Source organism: Protomyctophum parallelum (genome assembly GCF_964188405.1).
Source record: "Protomyctophum parallelum genome assembly, chromosome: 16".
Classification (NCBI taxonomy): Eukaryota; Metazoa; Chordata; class Actinopteri; order Myctophiformes; family Myctophidae; genus Protomyctophum; species Protomyctophum parallelum.
In genome coordinates, this window is record NC_139711.1 from 20,325,840 (window position 1) to 20,340,230 (window position 14,391).

General features: G+C 42.0%; 1 protein-coding gene across 5 annotated transcripts in view; it reads left to right on the top strand.

The window, feature by feature from the left end:
• ldb2a (LIM domain binding 2a) overlaps positions 1–14,391 on the top strand; it is a 133,903-nt gene that overhangs the window by 108,249 nt on the left and 11,263 nt on the right. For all 5 annotated transcript variants that reach the window (XM_083785845.1, XM_083785846.1, XM_083785847.1 and 2 more), the window contains 2 exons: positions 6,926–7,049; positions 13,684–13,736. In XM_083785845.1, coding sequence (XP_083641971.1) covers positions 6,926–7,049; positions 13,684–13,736 — 177 coding nt within the window. The remainder of the gene's footprint in view (positions 1–6,925; positions 7,050–13,683; positions 13,737–14,391) is intronic.

The following is a 14,391-nucleotide window of genomic DNA, read 5'->3' on the forward strand; positions in this document are numbered from 1 at the left end:
AACATGTAGCTAGGTGTAATGTTAGAGACCACAGAAGTGAACCTTTCAAGCCTGTTTTCTTAACTCGCTGTTTCTCTGCAAGACATTACTCTATAAGCCATATCTCCAAAACTGGTGGGTCAAACTGAACAACCAATATGTCAATTTGAAGCTAAAAAAAATCTAATGGCAGACCCTCAGTCAAATTTGGTCACATATGTCAATGTACAGTTATTACTGTAAGTGGCAGTGCAGCAGAAACTACAGTATACACACAGAGCAATCCTGTATAGAGCGCCAAAGTCCTGACGTCACTCGCTCGTCCCCTCGATTCCCCTGGTTCACGGAAGTAATTTCTCTATGGAATAACATGGGGTCATCTTAAAATCGTTTCATATAAGCATGTGTGGTCCAAAAATAAACAAGCTGTCTCAGCGTTTTTGTCAGGGAGGTGTCTCTGTATCGTTTGCGAAATTGCGACCGTCAGTCACTCATATTATGACTGTTTCTAGCGAAGATTTTACTAATTTAGTAGCAGTAGCAATAGCCTTTCTCTCAGTCAGTTGATTCTTCATGTCCATATGAGTGAAACGGCCGGGATGACATGTTTATTTTTCAAACACAGTTCTTATATGAGGCGATCTAAAATCCCCCTATGGGGATTACAATGCAAATTAGATAAAGTCTCCACCAGGACATGTCAGGTTGTGGCCTCCTGGTGGTGCTATAATAGGCCAATGTGAAAAGGGTGGCATTTCTTCTTACGCCTTGGATGGCAATTGGATGAGGCATTTTGTTCCAAAAATGTGTTTTGTAAAAATCCACCTGTTGGTGGCGCTATAACAGGCCAATCTGAAAAGGGTGGGATATACTCCTCAGCCTAGTAGGAAAGTCTGTGACATATTTCATGTAAATTGCACGCTGCGTTCATGATTTGAGACTTTTTGTTCAAAACGGGCCAATCCTGCAAACTTTGAAAGCCAATGTTAGCCAATTAGGATGGAATATGAAATATCAGACAGATCGGTCTTGAACACATTACTATAGAGATATTGAGCAACCATTTGCGGGACATTTGGACAAAATCTGGAGGAGTAATATAAAAAAATGTGTTTTACAAAAGTCGGCCTCCTGGTGGCGCCGTTTCTGGCCATTCTGGAAAGTTTGGGGCAGAGGTTCATTGTTGGCATCCAGGTAGTCTGTGTGCAAAATTTGGCATTGACCGGGTTAACGGTGCCAGAAGCTGTACAAAGACGGACGGACGGACGGACACACACACACACACACACACACACACACACACACACACACACGGAAGGACGGACACACGCACGGACGGAGTGCAAAACATACTCTCTCCTCATGCCTTCAGCCTGGTGGAGACAATAAAAAGTACATGAACACGTGGATTTGCTTCCTCTACCGATATTGACCTCAGACTTCGGTGCTCTGTTGTGGCCTGTGTTGTCAGGACATCCTGTGGGGCTCAGCACTTGTCTCTCTACAGCTCTTGTAGCTATAAGTGTAAACTAGTAGAATATTGTGGTATATCAGTATCGCTTGCCTGGCCGTGGCTGCAGCAGCAGCAGCAGCGTGAACCAGTGTTGTTTTTGGCAGCAAAATTTGATTTTAGTTTTAGACAGTCATAGTCTTTTGAATAGTTTTCATTTAGTTTTAGTCACACTTTAGTCCACTGGAATGTTTTAGTGTTAGTCTAGTTTTAGTCATGAGATTTTAGTCGACTAAATCTACTGGCGATTTAGTCGACTAAAATGTATTTTGGCGGGCCTCGATGACGTCATAATGGCTGATTTTACGCTTGCTGAAAAGCTCACAAAATGTGTGAGCTTGTAGATTTGCTATTTTCAGCATGCAACCATGTGTAAAATGACTTATCCTGGATCTCTTGTCCACTAGTCCCTTCCTAACATATTAGTCTAGTTTTTATTTGTAGATGAAGTTGTCGATATATTTAGTCTTCACTCTTGGTTTTAGTCACCATAGCTGACTTTTCATTTAGTTTTCATCATTGGAAAAAGGTAGTCGACGAACATTTTCCGTCTTAGTTTTAGTCGACGAAATCAACACATGGTGTGTGGTCCATTTGAGATCCTCGGTGATGTGTATGCCAAATAACTTGTAATCCCTGACACTCTCCAAGGGGCAACACTGTCGATGTAGCCGGGGGCATGCTCTGTCCTTCAACGGTAAATGGTGCATTTGTATAGCGCCTTTATCCAAGGTGCTTTACATAGATTGTGCATTACATTCACCTATTCACACACACACACACACATTCATACACAGACTGCGGCGGAAACCATGCAACCTGCAACCTGCTCATCGGGAGCAATTAGGTGTCTTGCTCGAGGACACTTCGACACTAACTCTGGGGGAGCCCATCGAACCGGGAACCTGTTCCCAAGTGGCCGCTCTATCCCTGAGCCACTGCAGCCCTCTGTCCTCGGCCTCCTGTAGAATGATAAGCAACATTACAGTTCTAATGTATTATGTTGGCCTTATGGTACAGGCAAATATGATTTTGAGTGCATAGTACTTTATTTGAAATATGAAATGTAGTTTTCTTGTTTGTTAAAATGAACCCCCGCAATTTAACAAAGGAGGAGATAATTGGCTGGACAGGACTGGAGACCCAGGCATGTGTTTTGATAGGCCCAGCACTTAAGGTGTTTTAAAGGTCTTCTCTCAGAATTGAATGCTATATCCTAGATATATATTATACTATAATTGCTATTTCCAGTATCCATAATCCTGCCTACACAATGAGTCTGGGACCGTGTGCATTTTGTGACGTATTGCACACAATGTTTCTTTATATTATTTATTATTTTGTCATTTTGGGATTAGTACAGTATGTCCTGAATCTTAATTGGCCAGTCAGCCACCAATTTTTTCGTTGTGACTTGGTAGGTAGGTACCGTAGGTAGGTAGGTAGGTAGGAACCGCTCCAAGGCTCCTTGCTGAAGGACTGTTGGTGGGGCTTGCGCGGCCTGCGAGCCACTCTCCAGCTATTAGGACACACTTTCTCTCAATGAAACACTGATTCTGAGGTGATTGTTGCAAAGTGGAGTAGCCCTATAGTGTCCTGACGTGTACTGAAGAGCATTTGTATGTTTAGCCCCTGGTTGAGACAAGTGCGGAGGGGGGAGGGTGGGGAGTGGGGTGCTCAACCACATTGTAATGTTACCCAGATGTTATGTTGTCCCTGATGAATTGAAGATGACGGGGCTGACCCCTGGCTCCCCCTTCTCCCCTGGCTCCCCCTTCTCCACGCACACACATCTCTGGAGGCTTAGAGCTTTTCTGCAGATTGGAGCTCATGCTTATTGAGGCTTTCAGCTATGCAATGCAAACGCTGCTGCTGTGTGGGAATATATATACAGTAACTCTTGCTTTAACACTGAAGAAAAAGCTTTGTGCCCAAATGCGTACGTTGATTGTTAGCTGCCTGTGCCTATCCCATTTACGCTTGACATCGAAATAAATAAAAAAGTCTTCTAAATCTTGACAGTTTTCTGAAAAACCTTATGTTTCTGTATCGGTGGTGCTCAATATTTCATGTCAAGGACCCCAAAAATTATATGTAATATGCCTCCGCCCATCATCTGAAAATATGTTGTTCCAGGGACCTCCCCAGAAGCAAAGATTTGAGCTAAAAAGTTCACTCTAACAATATATATTCAAAGATTTGAGGCACTGCTATTAAAAAATAGCAGACCTACAAGTTCATATAGCGCGGCACTCGGTGAGCTTGTAGATCTGCTATTTTTCAATAGCTAAAGTATAACATAATGCTTAAAACGCCAAGGGGTTCCCGCCCAAAATGGGCTATTAACCAAAGTAATAAAAGTAGTAAAGGACCCTCTTCCGCGAGTGTTGGCAATTCCTTTGAATATCGTTGCTGTCGGGGCATGCCGAAACCGCGCATCTCCATACGTTCTATTTTTTCCCTCCGTAAATTACTTTGTCGTACAACAGTGTCGCACAAATGTACCTACAAAATATCTACAAGCTCACATCTTTATGAAAAATATCTACAAGCTCACATCTTTATGAAAAATATCTACAAGCTCACATCTTTATGAACAAAATATCTACAAGCTCACATCTTTATGAAAACAAAAGAAAAGAAAAAAGGAACCGTTTTGGACATGCAAGGTTTCCACCCGACAGCAACACCCTCTTTCTCCATCTCTCTTTCCCTCTCACTGTGCGTGCGTGCGTGCGTGCGTGCGTGCGTGCGTGCGTGCGTGCGTGCGTGCGTGCGTGCGTGCGTGCGTGCGTGCGCGCAGTTTTACTACACACTGAGTTGTAACCTGCAGTGCATATAGCTATTAAAATCTTACCTCTTTGCAGTTTTGCTAATATTTGCGTCTGTATTTATGTCCTTCGTAGAATGCTTTACGATGAACGTGCTGGTTAAAGGCAGTGTACTTTAAATTATGTAAATAATGTGAGTGAGTACGAAAAGTACAGTACTGCACCCTTACCACAAGCACTCAACGTAGCTTTATTGATTAAGATTGTGGTGAAAATTTAAATGATTGCCTGTAGGCCTACTAGGGCTGAAGAGACCTTTGTGTGCAGGACACTGCTTTCTTACTGGTGCATCCTGGAATGTGCTTGAATCATCAGTCATTTGAGGATAATAGTGTGTGTGCGTGCGTGCGTGCGTGCGTGCGTGCGTGCGTGCGTGCGTGCGTGCGTGCGTGCGTGCGTGGTCTGGAAATTATTTGTTATATTTATTCATGACTCGGTGAACAAACTAAATGTGGGGGGGGGGGGGGGGGTCGATGATAGGATTCCCCCTCTGATCCGTTGTTGCCCTTCAGTTTCTTCACTGTATGTTGAAAGGTCAAAATTAAATCTTAGTCCTAAAAAAAAGTAGGAAGTCATTTCGGCCTGTTGATCAAAATGGGGGGAATTAATGTGAAGTGCAAAGCAAGCCATGCTCAGAATTGACCAGGGTGACGCGGGGCTTTAACACCCCCAAAGATTGTATCGTGGTTGTCCTTTTCCGATACTGGAATAGGAACAACTCTAATTAGGAGGAGTAGGGGGGCCCACGGCCATTTCGGCCCCCAGGTCCCCTTGTGGCAGACTACACCCCCGGTCTGACCGACAGTACAGTATGTGATGCTGGAAGGAGAACTAGCACCTTAAACTCTATTTGGCAATCTGTAGAACCAATCTTCTCTCAATAAATATTGTCATTGTTGGGTGGAAAGTAACCCTGCACTGTATACAGTAAGTCCAACAGCCTTTATTTATCAGGAGATGGAAGAAGAACCCGTGTTCCAAACGTTCCAAATCCAATGTTACTCAGTTAGTTGTGAGCGCTTGTTAATACTTCATACCAAAGACAGATCTTTGGTATGTCATTATCTAGCCAAAATACCAACACAAGCTTGTAGATAGACTAATCATTGTGCTATGTCTGTGTGACATTGTCATACTGTAACGACGACAAAGTATGAAACAGCATACCGGTACTTTCCTTTTTACATAAAAAGTTGAAATATGGAGATACATTTTTTCAGCCCAAAACAGTGAACCGGGGGTCATCAATGTGTGATTACACGGACAAAACGTCTTGGCCTTGTCTGTGGCATATTTTACATTCTTGACGTAACATTATAAATGTTCTTATATTGATCATAACCAGTGGTGGAAAGTGGTGGAAGTACTTTTACCTAAGTACTGTACTTAAGTACAACTTTGAGGTATTTGTACTTTACTTGAGTATTTCCAATTCCCAGTACTTTTACTTCACTACAATTATTTGAAAACTTTAGTTACTAGTTACTTTGGAGATTTTAATTTTGATTTAGAAAACATGCATTAACCACTTCAACCCTATACATTTCGGCCATTTGAAAATAGCAGATCTACGAGCTTGTAGATCGGCTATTTTCAATAGACTTTGTACACATTTTGAACTGCGATATGAGTACTTTTACTTTTAGTACTTTAAGTACATGTTGATGCCGCTACTTTTTCAGTACATTTTCAATTCCGTACTTCTACTTGTAAGGAAGTAGTTCTAAATTGCAGTATTGGTACTTTTACTTAAGTAAAACAATTGAGTACTTTTTCCACCACTGATCATAACTCCCAAATGACTGAATGTCTGTCTCTGGATTGTCTCCATATTTTTCCAGAATCTGTATGACATTGATTTACTATGACACTACGGCACTAGTACAGTAGTGGTTCTCTAACTGTTTTATTTTCAAGGACCCCCAAAATTCTGAGAGTGCACAAAATGGAACCAAATGAACCCACGAAGGGTGCATTTTGGTTCCATTTGTGCACTTTCAGAGTTACAGACCTGTAAAGCAGCAGTGTTGATTTCGTCGACTACAACTAAGACGAAAAATGTTCGTCGACTACCTTTTTTCACGGAGGAAAACTAAATGGAAACCAAATGAAAACTAAGCTATGATGACTAAAACCATGACTAAATATACTGACAATTTCGTCAACAAATAAAAACTAGACTAAAATGTTAGGAAGGGACTAGTGGACAAGAGATCCAGTATATGTCATTTTACACTTGGTTGCATTTTACACTTGGTTGCAAGTATAAAATAAGTCATTACGTCGGCATCAAGGCACGCCAAAACACATTTTAGTCGACTAAATCAACTGTAGATTTAGTCGACTAAAATCGTATGATATTTAGTCAACTAAAACTAGACTAACACTAAAGCATTCCGGGTGACTAAAATGTGACTAAAACTAAATTAAAACTATTCAAGAGACTACAAAACTAAAATAAAAAATTGATATCAAAATCAACACTGCTGGAAAGGTCATTTAAGGCTATAGCCTAGCTATTTAATAACTTAATAGTAGCTATTTAATGTGTTTCTGGTAATATTATTGTCCACTCATTTGTGTGTTTGTGTGTCGTCTCCTCCAGCTGTGCGTCATCCTGGAGCCCATGCAGGAGCTCATGTCACGTCACAAGACCTACAACCTCAGCCCTCGGGACTGCCTCAAAACATGCCTGTTCCAAAAGTGGCAGAGGATGGTCGCCCCGCCAGGTAAGCAAAAACAACGCTCTTTATAAATAAGACCTCTCTATACCGATTCATACGAGGTTTTCCACTGGACACACACTGGTCTGATTAACCCATTCTGACCTGAGATCAGATTCTAAAAATGTCAGTCGTTCTTCGATTTTTCAAAAATAGCAGACCTACAAGCTCGTATCGCGCCACTCGGTGGCGCGATATGAGCTTGTAGATCTGCTATTTTTCAATAGCTAAAGCATAACATGATGCTGACACCAAAATGGGTTCCCGTTCAGAATGGGTTAACTAAGATTCATCAAATGAAGAGTTTAAGACATTAAGGCTTTAGTTGTATCGTTCTGTTTGTCTACAATTTAATGTAATGAAATGTATTTTTCAGGTTTCAGGTTAATTGATCCCCCCCCCCTCCCCCCCTAATGCACAAGCTGGACTTACCCCGAAACGATCGTGTGGCAATAAAATGATCAATTTGGAGTGCTGTAGCTTTTTTTTGTTTTGTTCTAATGATGGATAATTTGGAATTAAAGCTCTTCTAAAGTTTTGATTGCCCCACTTCCATTTCTCTATAATAGCTGTCATAATAATGCACCTTAAATCTTAATACTTCCAAAGTGGTTCACCTGGTCAGGTATATGAAATGATCCAGTGCCTCAACACGTAAACCATGTATAAGACCTCTCTCACCTCCATGACTGACGTTTTAAGGGATGTTTTCTTGGTGGGGATACCAGTTTTTAAATTGGCTCTTCGGCAGTCTTAAGCCATAGAATTTATGAAACGAGAGAGGGAGAGGGAGAGAGGAGAGAGAGAGAGAGAGAGAGAGAGAGAGAGAGAGAGAGAGAGAGAGAGAGAGAGAGAGACAGAGACAGAGAGAGAGAGAGAGAGAGACAGAGAGAGAGACAGAGAGAGAAGGCGCAAGGATTTTGGACACTTCAGAGGGAGGCTGCAAATTACAGCAATGTTCGGCGAGGTGTGACAAGATGTCTTTTAAGAAGCAAGAGCAGTCAGGAAGCCTTTGACTTGGACCAGGGTTGCTTTAATTAAGAGCGGCTGTTGTAATCAAACCCGCCGATCCAACTCTCTCTAACCCCGGCCAATGCAGCGGCCCCCCCAGGGGGCATCAGGCATGTTAAAAAAAAAGTAAAAAAGAAAAAAAAAAGAGAAAGCATTTCCTTCCACGGTGGACATACAGTATGCTACCGTAGAAGAAGAGACTTGGTCTGTGTGTACTTTAGAAAGGCTCTATATACTCAGACGGCTAATTGCACACATGGAGGAATAGTGTACTTATACACCCCCGCCCGGCCGGAACGGCCCAGCCAAGGGATTAATGTATTCACTCCAGTGAGTCTGTCTGTCTGTCTGTCTGTCTGTCTGTCTGTCTGTCTGTAAACATGATTTTTTTCAGATCCAATTGTGATTGCGGCTACAGTTGACTTCAATTATGAACACAGCATCCCATCTGCTCTCCCAAAATCTGAATCACACAAATATGGCATGGAGCCAAATGTGTGTGCCACTTAGCACCTTAATTGCCCAGGGTTATTTAATCCATTACATTATAGCCCCCAATCGATTTATTAACACGGACCACTTTTACCGACGGACCGGATGTTGTTGTGAATGTGTGTGTGTAGCAGTTAACAATAGGCACGCCACTTTAAAGGCGATCGACAACAACGGGAGGTCAGAATAAATCTATCGCGACTAGCGACTGGACAGCGGAGGGCCGTCTAACACAGGATATTTTTTTATAATTAGACGGGATGATTTAGATCGCGAGTTTTAAGATATATTTTTTTAATATTTTTTTTATCCCACAATTTTGTAACCCATTTTTCACCCCTGTGTGATCCTGGGCTCTACACACCCTCCACCAACCTTGTCCTCATATATGGGGGACAAGGGGAGAGCAACGGACTTGAACTCATGCTTCCTTCATGCCTGAGTTTCCAAGTTGCTCCTTTACACCTGACAGGGGGGAGTTTCCCTGGTTGGACGTAGCGCGTGGAAGGAACACGTTATTCCAACCACTTCCTTTCCCCTCCATCAGGCGCCCTGGCTGGCCAGGGGGAGGCAGTTTAGTGACCAGGATTACTGCATGTTTTTTGTGAGGGTATCTACCCTAGGGGACACGGGGAGAACATGCAAACTCCACACAGAAAGGCCCTTTCGCCAACCCCGCCTTCGGGTATGGGCACTGATGACGTGGAGGAGGAAACACGCCGCCAGCACCCACAGCGTCCCAAGCAGGAATCGAACCCAGGACCTTCTAGCTGTGAGGCGACAGCACTACCAACTGTGCCAACGTGCCCCCGATTTTCGTTGTCGTCGCTAAACAGGGGAGGGAAATTTTCGATGACATCTCACTGTTGCGCAACATCGAGGATTGCACAACAGGCGCTTTCAGGCTGTGGAGCGATGCGATCCGTTTTCATATCAATAAACTTCGTCTTTTGGATCATACTTCGTCTTGGGCGTGGGGCGTTACTAATAGAAAGGACAAAAAAACTTCCTGGGCGATGGGGGTGTTAACTAGGCTGAACCGCACCACGGCTATGGTATAGGCCAGGGGTTCTCAACCCGTGGGTCGCGACCCCTCGGGGGGTCGCCAAATTATTTTGGGGGGTCCCCAAATTATTAAAAAAAAAAAAACTTTATTTTTTGCAAGCGGGGGGGAGACATGGCCAAAGCATTTCCGGGGGTCCCCAGCCAAAAACGTTGAGAACCCCTGGTATAGGCAACCTGGCCTGGGATCTGCACATAGAGGAGCGCACTTTTCCAGTTTGATATTTAGGGCTCCATTTTCGTCACCGCTAAATCCCTTATCCCTAAACTTTTTTTTTTTTTTACTATTTTGAAAATCATTTTTGAATAGCCAATCTACATTGACACGTTTTGAGCTTGTAGACTGGCCATTTTAAATAGTGAAAGAAAAAAAGGTAAAGATTTACGCCAGCATTTTCCCCAGTTGAGCTCTTATATTGAAAAGCCACATTTCCAGACTTCCGGAAGTAGACATATCCTAGTAAGTTTAACGGGTCTCGTTCAACTGTTTTTTACAAGATGGGTCTATGCCGGGGCACAGGAGGGCTCCTCATCAAAGAAACGTTGTTTGGGGCACGTTGGCACAGTTGGTAGTGCTGTCGCCTCAGCTAGAAGGTCCTGGGTTCGATTCCCGCTTGGGACGCTGTGGGTGCTGGCGGCGTGTTTCCTCCTCCGCGTCATCAGTGCCCATACCCGAAGGCGGGGCTGGCGAAAGGGCCTTGCATGTTCTCCCCGTGTCCCCTAGGGTAGGTACCCTCACAAAAACCATGCAGTAATCCTGGTCACTAAACTGCCTCCCCCTGGCCAGCCGGGGCGCCTGATGAAGGGGAAAGGAACTGGTTGGAATAACGTGTTCCTTCCACGCGCTACATCCAACCAGGGCAGGGGTCTGCAACCCAAGATGTTGAAAGAGCCATTTTCTACCAAAAATAAATTCAAAATCTATCTGGAGCCGCAAAGAAAATTACGCATTATAATGCAGCTTGCCAATCTTTATTATCTCCCGGGTTGCAACGAAACTAGCAGAATTTAGCATGCTTTCCCTGGAAATGTCTTTCAACGTTACTTTTTTTGTTGTTTGATAGCTTCTCACTGCAGATTAAACATACAGGCAGTCAATCTGCATTGGCTGTGAAGGCAAAAGCCTCTGTCCACGAACTGTTAAATCCTCTGTTTTTCGTCGGCTATCTTTATTTCTCTCCCTGTAGAAGCCATAGCGTAGCAGGCAGCAGCCTCACACACCCACCGGTTTGTTTATAATAGACACCTGGCTGGCATGGCACTGAGTGTGTCGCATGCTATATGACGCAAATTTTAGTTTAGTTAAGTTTTCCAATTTTGTAAAAATGTGTAGAATAAATATTAAGAATGCTTGTCACGTTTGGCCTCCTACAGAAACCATAAATGAAAAATAATTTATTGCTACTTTTAATGCTACAGGGAGCCACTAGGGGTGTGCTCTAGAGCCGCCTGTTGCAGACCCCTGAACCAGGGAAACTCCCCTCTGTCAGGTGTAAAGGAGCAACTTGGACACTCAGGCATGAAGGAAGCATGAGTTCAAGTCCGTTGCTCTCCCCTTGTCCCCCATATATGGGGGACTAGGTTGGTGGAGGGTGTGTAGAGCCCAGGATCACATTAGATGATTGACACAGGGGTGAAAAATGGGTTACAAAATCGTGGGATAAAAAATATATATATATTTAAAAGAAATCTGGGACAAGGAATAGGAAATACAGGCGATTGAAAGAAACAGATAGAATGGATTATTATGGCGAGGACGATCTATATGAAAATAGCCTTTAATTGACCTAGATCTATGGCAATGGCGCGGAGGGTGGTAACAGTCGATTCTGTGTGAGTTGGTCATAGTCTATATTTAAAAAATAATTTCGTGGTGTGTTTTGATATTGATTGGGCAGAGGGGTTACAATTCATCAAGGCATCTTGTTTCCAGGATTTCAGTCAGACCCCCAAATCAAAGTTTGAAATCCTCTTGTTTGTTTGTCGAGTGTCATTGGTAATCCATCTGTGTTTTCATAAGAAACAAAATTGAACTTTTTTAAAGCTTAGCTGTAGATGTGCTTTTTTTTCCTTATTGATGGCATTTTTTTAAAGCTTTTTCCTTCAATTCTTCTCCTCAACCTGGAAACTGGGTCTGGGTGTATTCAGGAAGGAAGCACGCATGCATTTATGCTCCGATAAGTCCTTCTGGGTGGAAGTGGAAGTGATTTTAGTGCGTCACCGGTCGAGCATCGAAGGAAACACGCCGGGATAACAAAAGTGATTGTCTTTGAACCAGTGTTTCCCCGAACATTGGCTCATGGTCCATTTTGGGTCGCGGACCATATGCGACCCCAAAGTGAATATGTGAATATGCGATGAATATGCCGTTTTCTAACCTTTCCTATAAAAGAAGAAGAGAAGATTTGTTTAAAAAACCTGAAATCTAAATTATTTCATATTTTCAAAACTGGTGAAAAATAGTAGATGTACAAGCTTCGCAGCTCACGGTGCAAAAGGGCCGCACTGTGAGCTTGAAGATCTGCTTTTTTTTAAATAGCCAAACGGTAAAATCTAAACGGTAACCCGGTATTAATGGTTAAATTAAAGATCTTCAGAAGTACATTTTGCCATCGGTGTGTGAATGTGTGTGCAAATTGGTGAATCTACAATATGTGAAGCGCTATATAAATGTGTGTGGCTATAATACATTTTTTCAATCTATCCCGAATTTCTGTTTTGGGCCTTGAGGCGAAAAGGTTTGACTCTAGGCCACATTTCTTTGCTTAGATTTGTTAAATACGCATGTCTGTCAGAGTCAGGAGTCGCAGGATAATCGACAAGATTCCCCTCTCACTGTTTTCAGTGGCGTTTTCTGTTTATGTCATGAGTGGTACATTGCCAGTTTTGCCGTAATTGAATATGAAAGCATCTCCTTGGGTGTGATTAGTAAGAAACCTCGTGAAATGCATTTCATTTTCAGACATCTGTTTGAAGATCACAGACGTGTTCTTTTCATTTTTTCCTTTCTTTCTTTTTGTCTCCTCAAGAGATTATAAGACATATCATTTTCGAAGCAACACGGGTTGAAATTTGCAAAATCCGTGTAGTCATAAATTATGTATTGCAGAAATTATATTTAGTAGATGTAAGGAATGCTAAGATCTCTGCTTAACCTGCCTCATTAGTTCATAACTCCATTAATGAAGGAGCTTTCACTTTACAGTAGATGCAGTTATGATTTAATTGCATGTTTAGAAATTATGTATAATCAAGCTTATAATTGGAAATAAATAATCTTTTACCTAAGCAGGCTTATGCAAAGGCAAACATGTAATTTAGAAGGCATGTTCTGTATTGTAGACAGATGCCATGTCATTTGTAAACCTAGCATCCTATAGTGTGTTTAGTTTCAATCTTTTTTTGATATTATACTGTTTAGACTGTTGAGATTCTTGGTTTTACCTATGATCCTAGATTAGACTATTTCTATGCATTTGATGTGCAAGGACAACGTCTTGCTTTCTGTAAATCGTTCTGTATTAAGAGTGTCTGCTATAGTGCTAAATGCCTAAATTGTAAATTGTAAGCACATTTTCCCAGTTGTTTTTAGCCCATTCTGGTCGGGAACACCCTTTTGGTGTTTGTTATACTATGGCTGTTGAAAAATAGCAGATCTACAAGCTCGTAGCGCAGCACTGAGTGCCGCGCTACGAGCTTGTATAGATCTGCTATAAAAATAAATAAAAACTTGAAAATGTGCCTGAAATCTTTGAATATATATTGTTACAGAGTGAACGAATCTTTGCTTCTGGGGGGAGGGGTCTCTGGAACGACATATTTTCAGATGGGGGTCGGCGGCCAATTACATATCATTTTTAGGGTCCTTGACATGGAAATATTGAGCACCACTGATATAGAAACATTCAGAAAACTGATTTAGAAGACTTTTTTTTTCATTTATTTCGATGTCAGTCCTAAATGGGGTTAAGTACCGGTAGTATGTATTCATCAGTGGCTTTGAATTCTGTCTTATTGTATTGATTCTTATTCTTATTCAGTATTAAACCAATAAACCCTTTGGCTCCGGTTTCAGCTGGACATCCACAGAACTTCAAAACGGAAATATTTCCCACAAATCACAAAAAAGGTATCTTTTTGGTCTTATCCTGTCTTGCTTCTTGGGGTAGTCCTGTTAGGATGCAGTAGCAGGCTCCTAAAGCTCAGCCAAATGCCTTGAACAACCAACCAGTGGTGGAAAAACTACCTCAGTTTACCAAAAGTACCAATTTCGCTATCTAGAAACTAAGGCTTAAAGCAACTAGTCGACTATTCAAATAGTCGACTAGTAAATCCACTAGTCGACCTTGCTGGTACTAGTTGACTATAATATAGTCAACTAGTACCAGCAAGGTCCCCTTTCTTATATTATAAGAAAGGGGAAAAAGGGTGTTTTTGTAGGCCTCAAGATCAGCTAGAATGCTAGATTATAGTCACCAATGTATACAAATATCATTTAAAAAATAAAAATAGTCGACAACTAGTCGACTAGTAAACTGGGCAACTAGTCAACTAGTAAAAATCACTAGAAGTGAAAGCCCTAGTAGAAACACTCACAAAAGCACAAAAGTAATGGCATTAAAATATGCTTAAAGTACCAAAAGTAACCTCAAAGTTCTACTTGAGTAAATGAACGTAGAGTTACTTTCCACCACTGTGAACAACTACATTTCAGTGTGCACGTTCAACATGCATGCTCAACTAACGTGCTCAAACAAAGACCAAATTAGACATTGTTCGACGC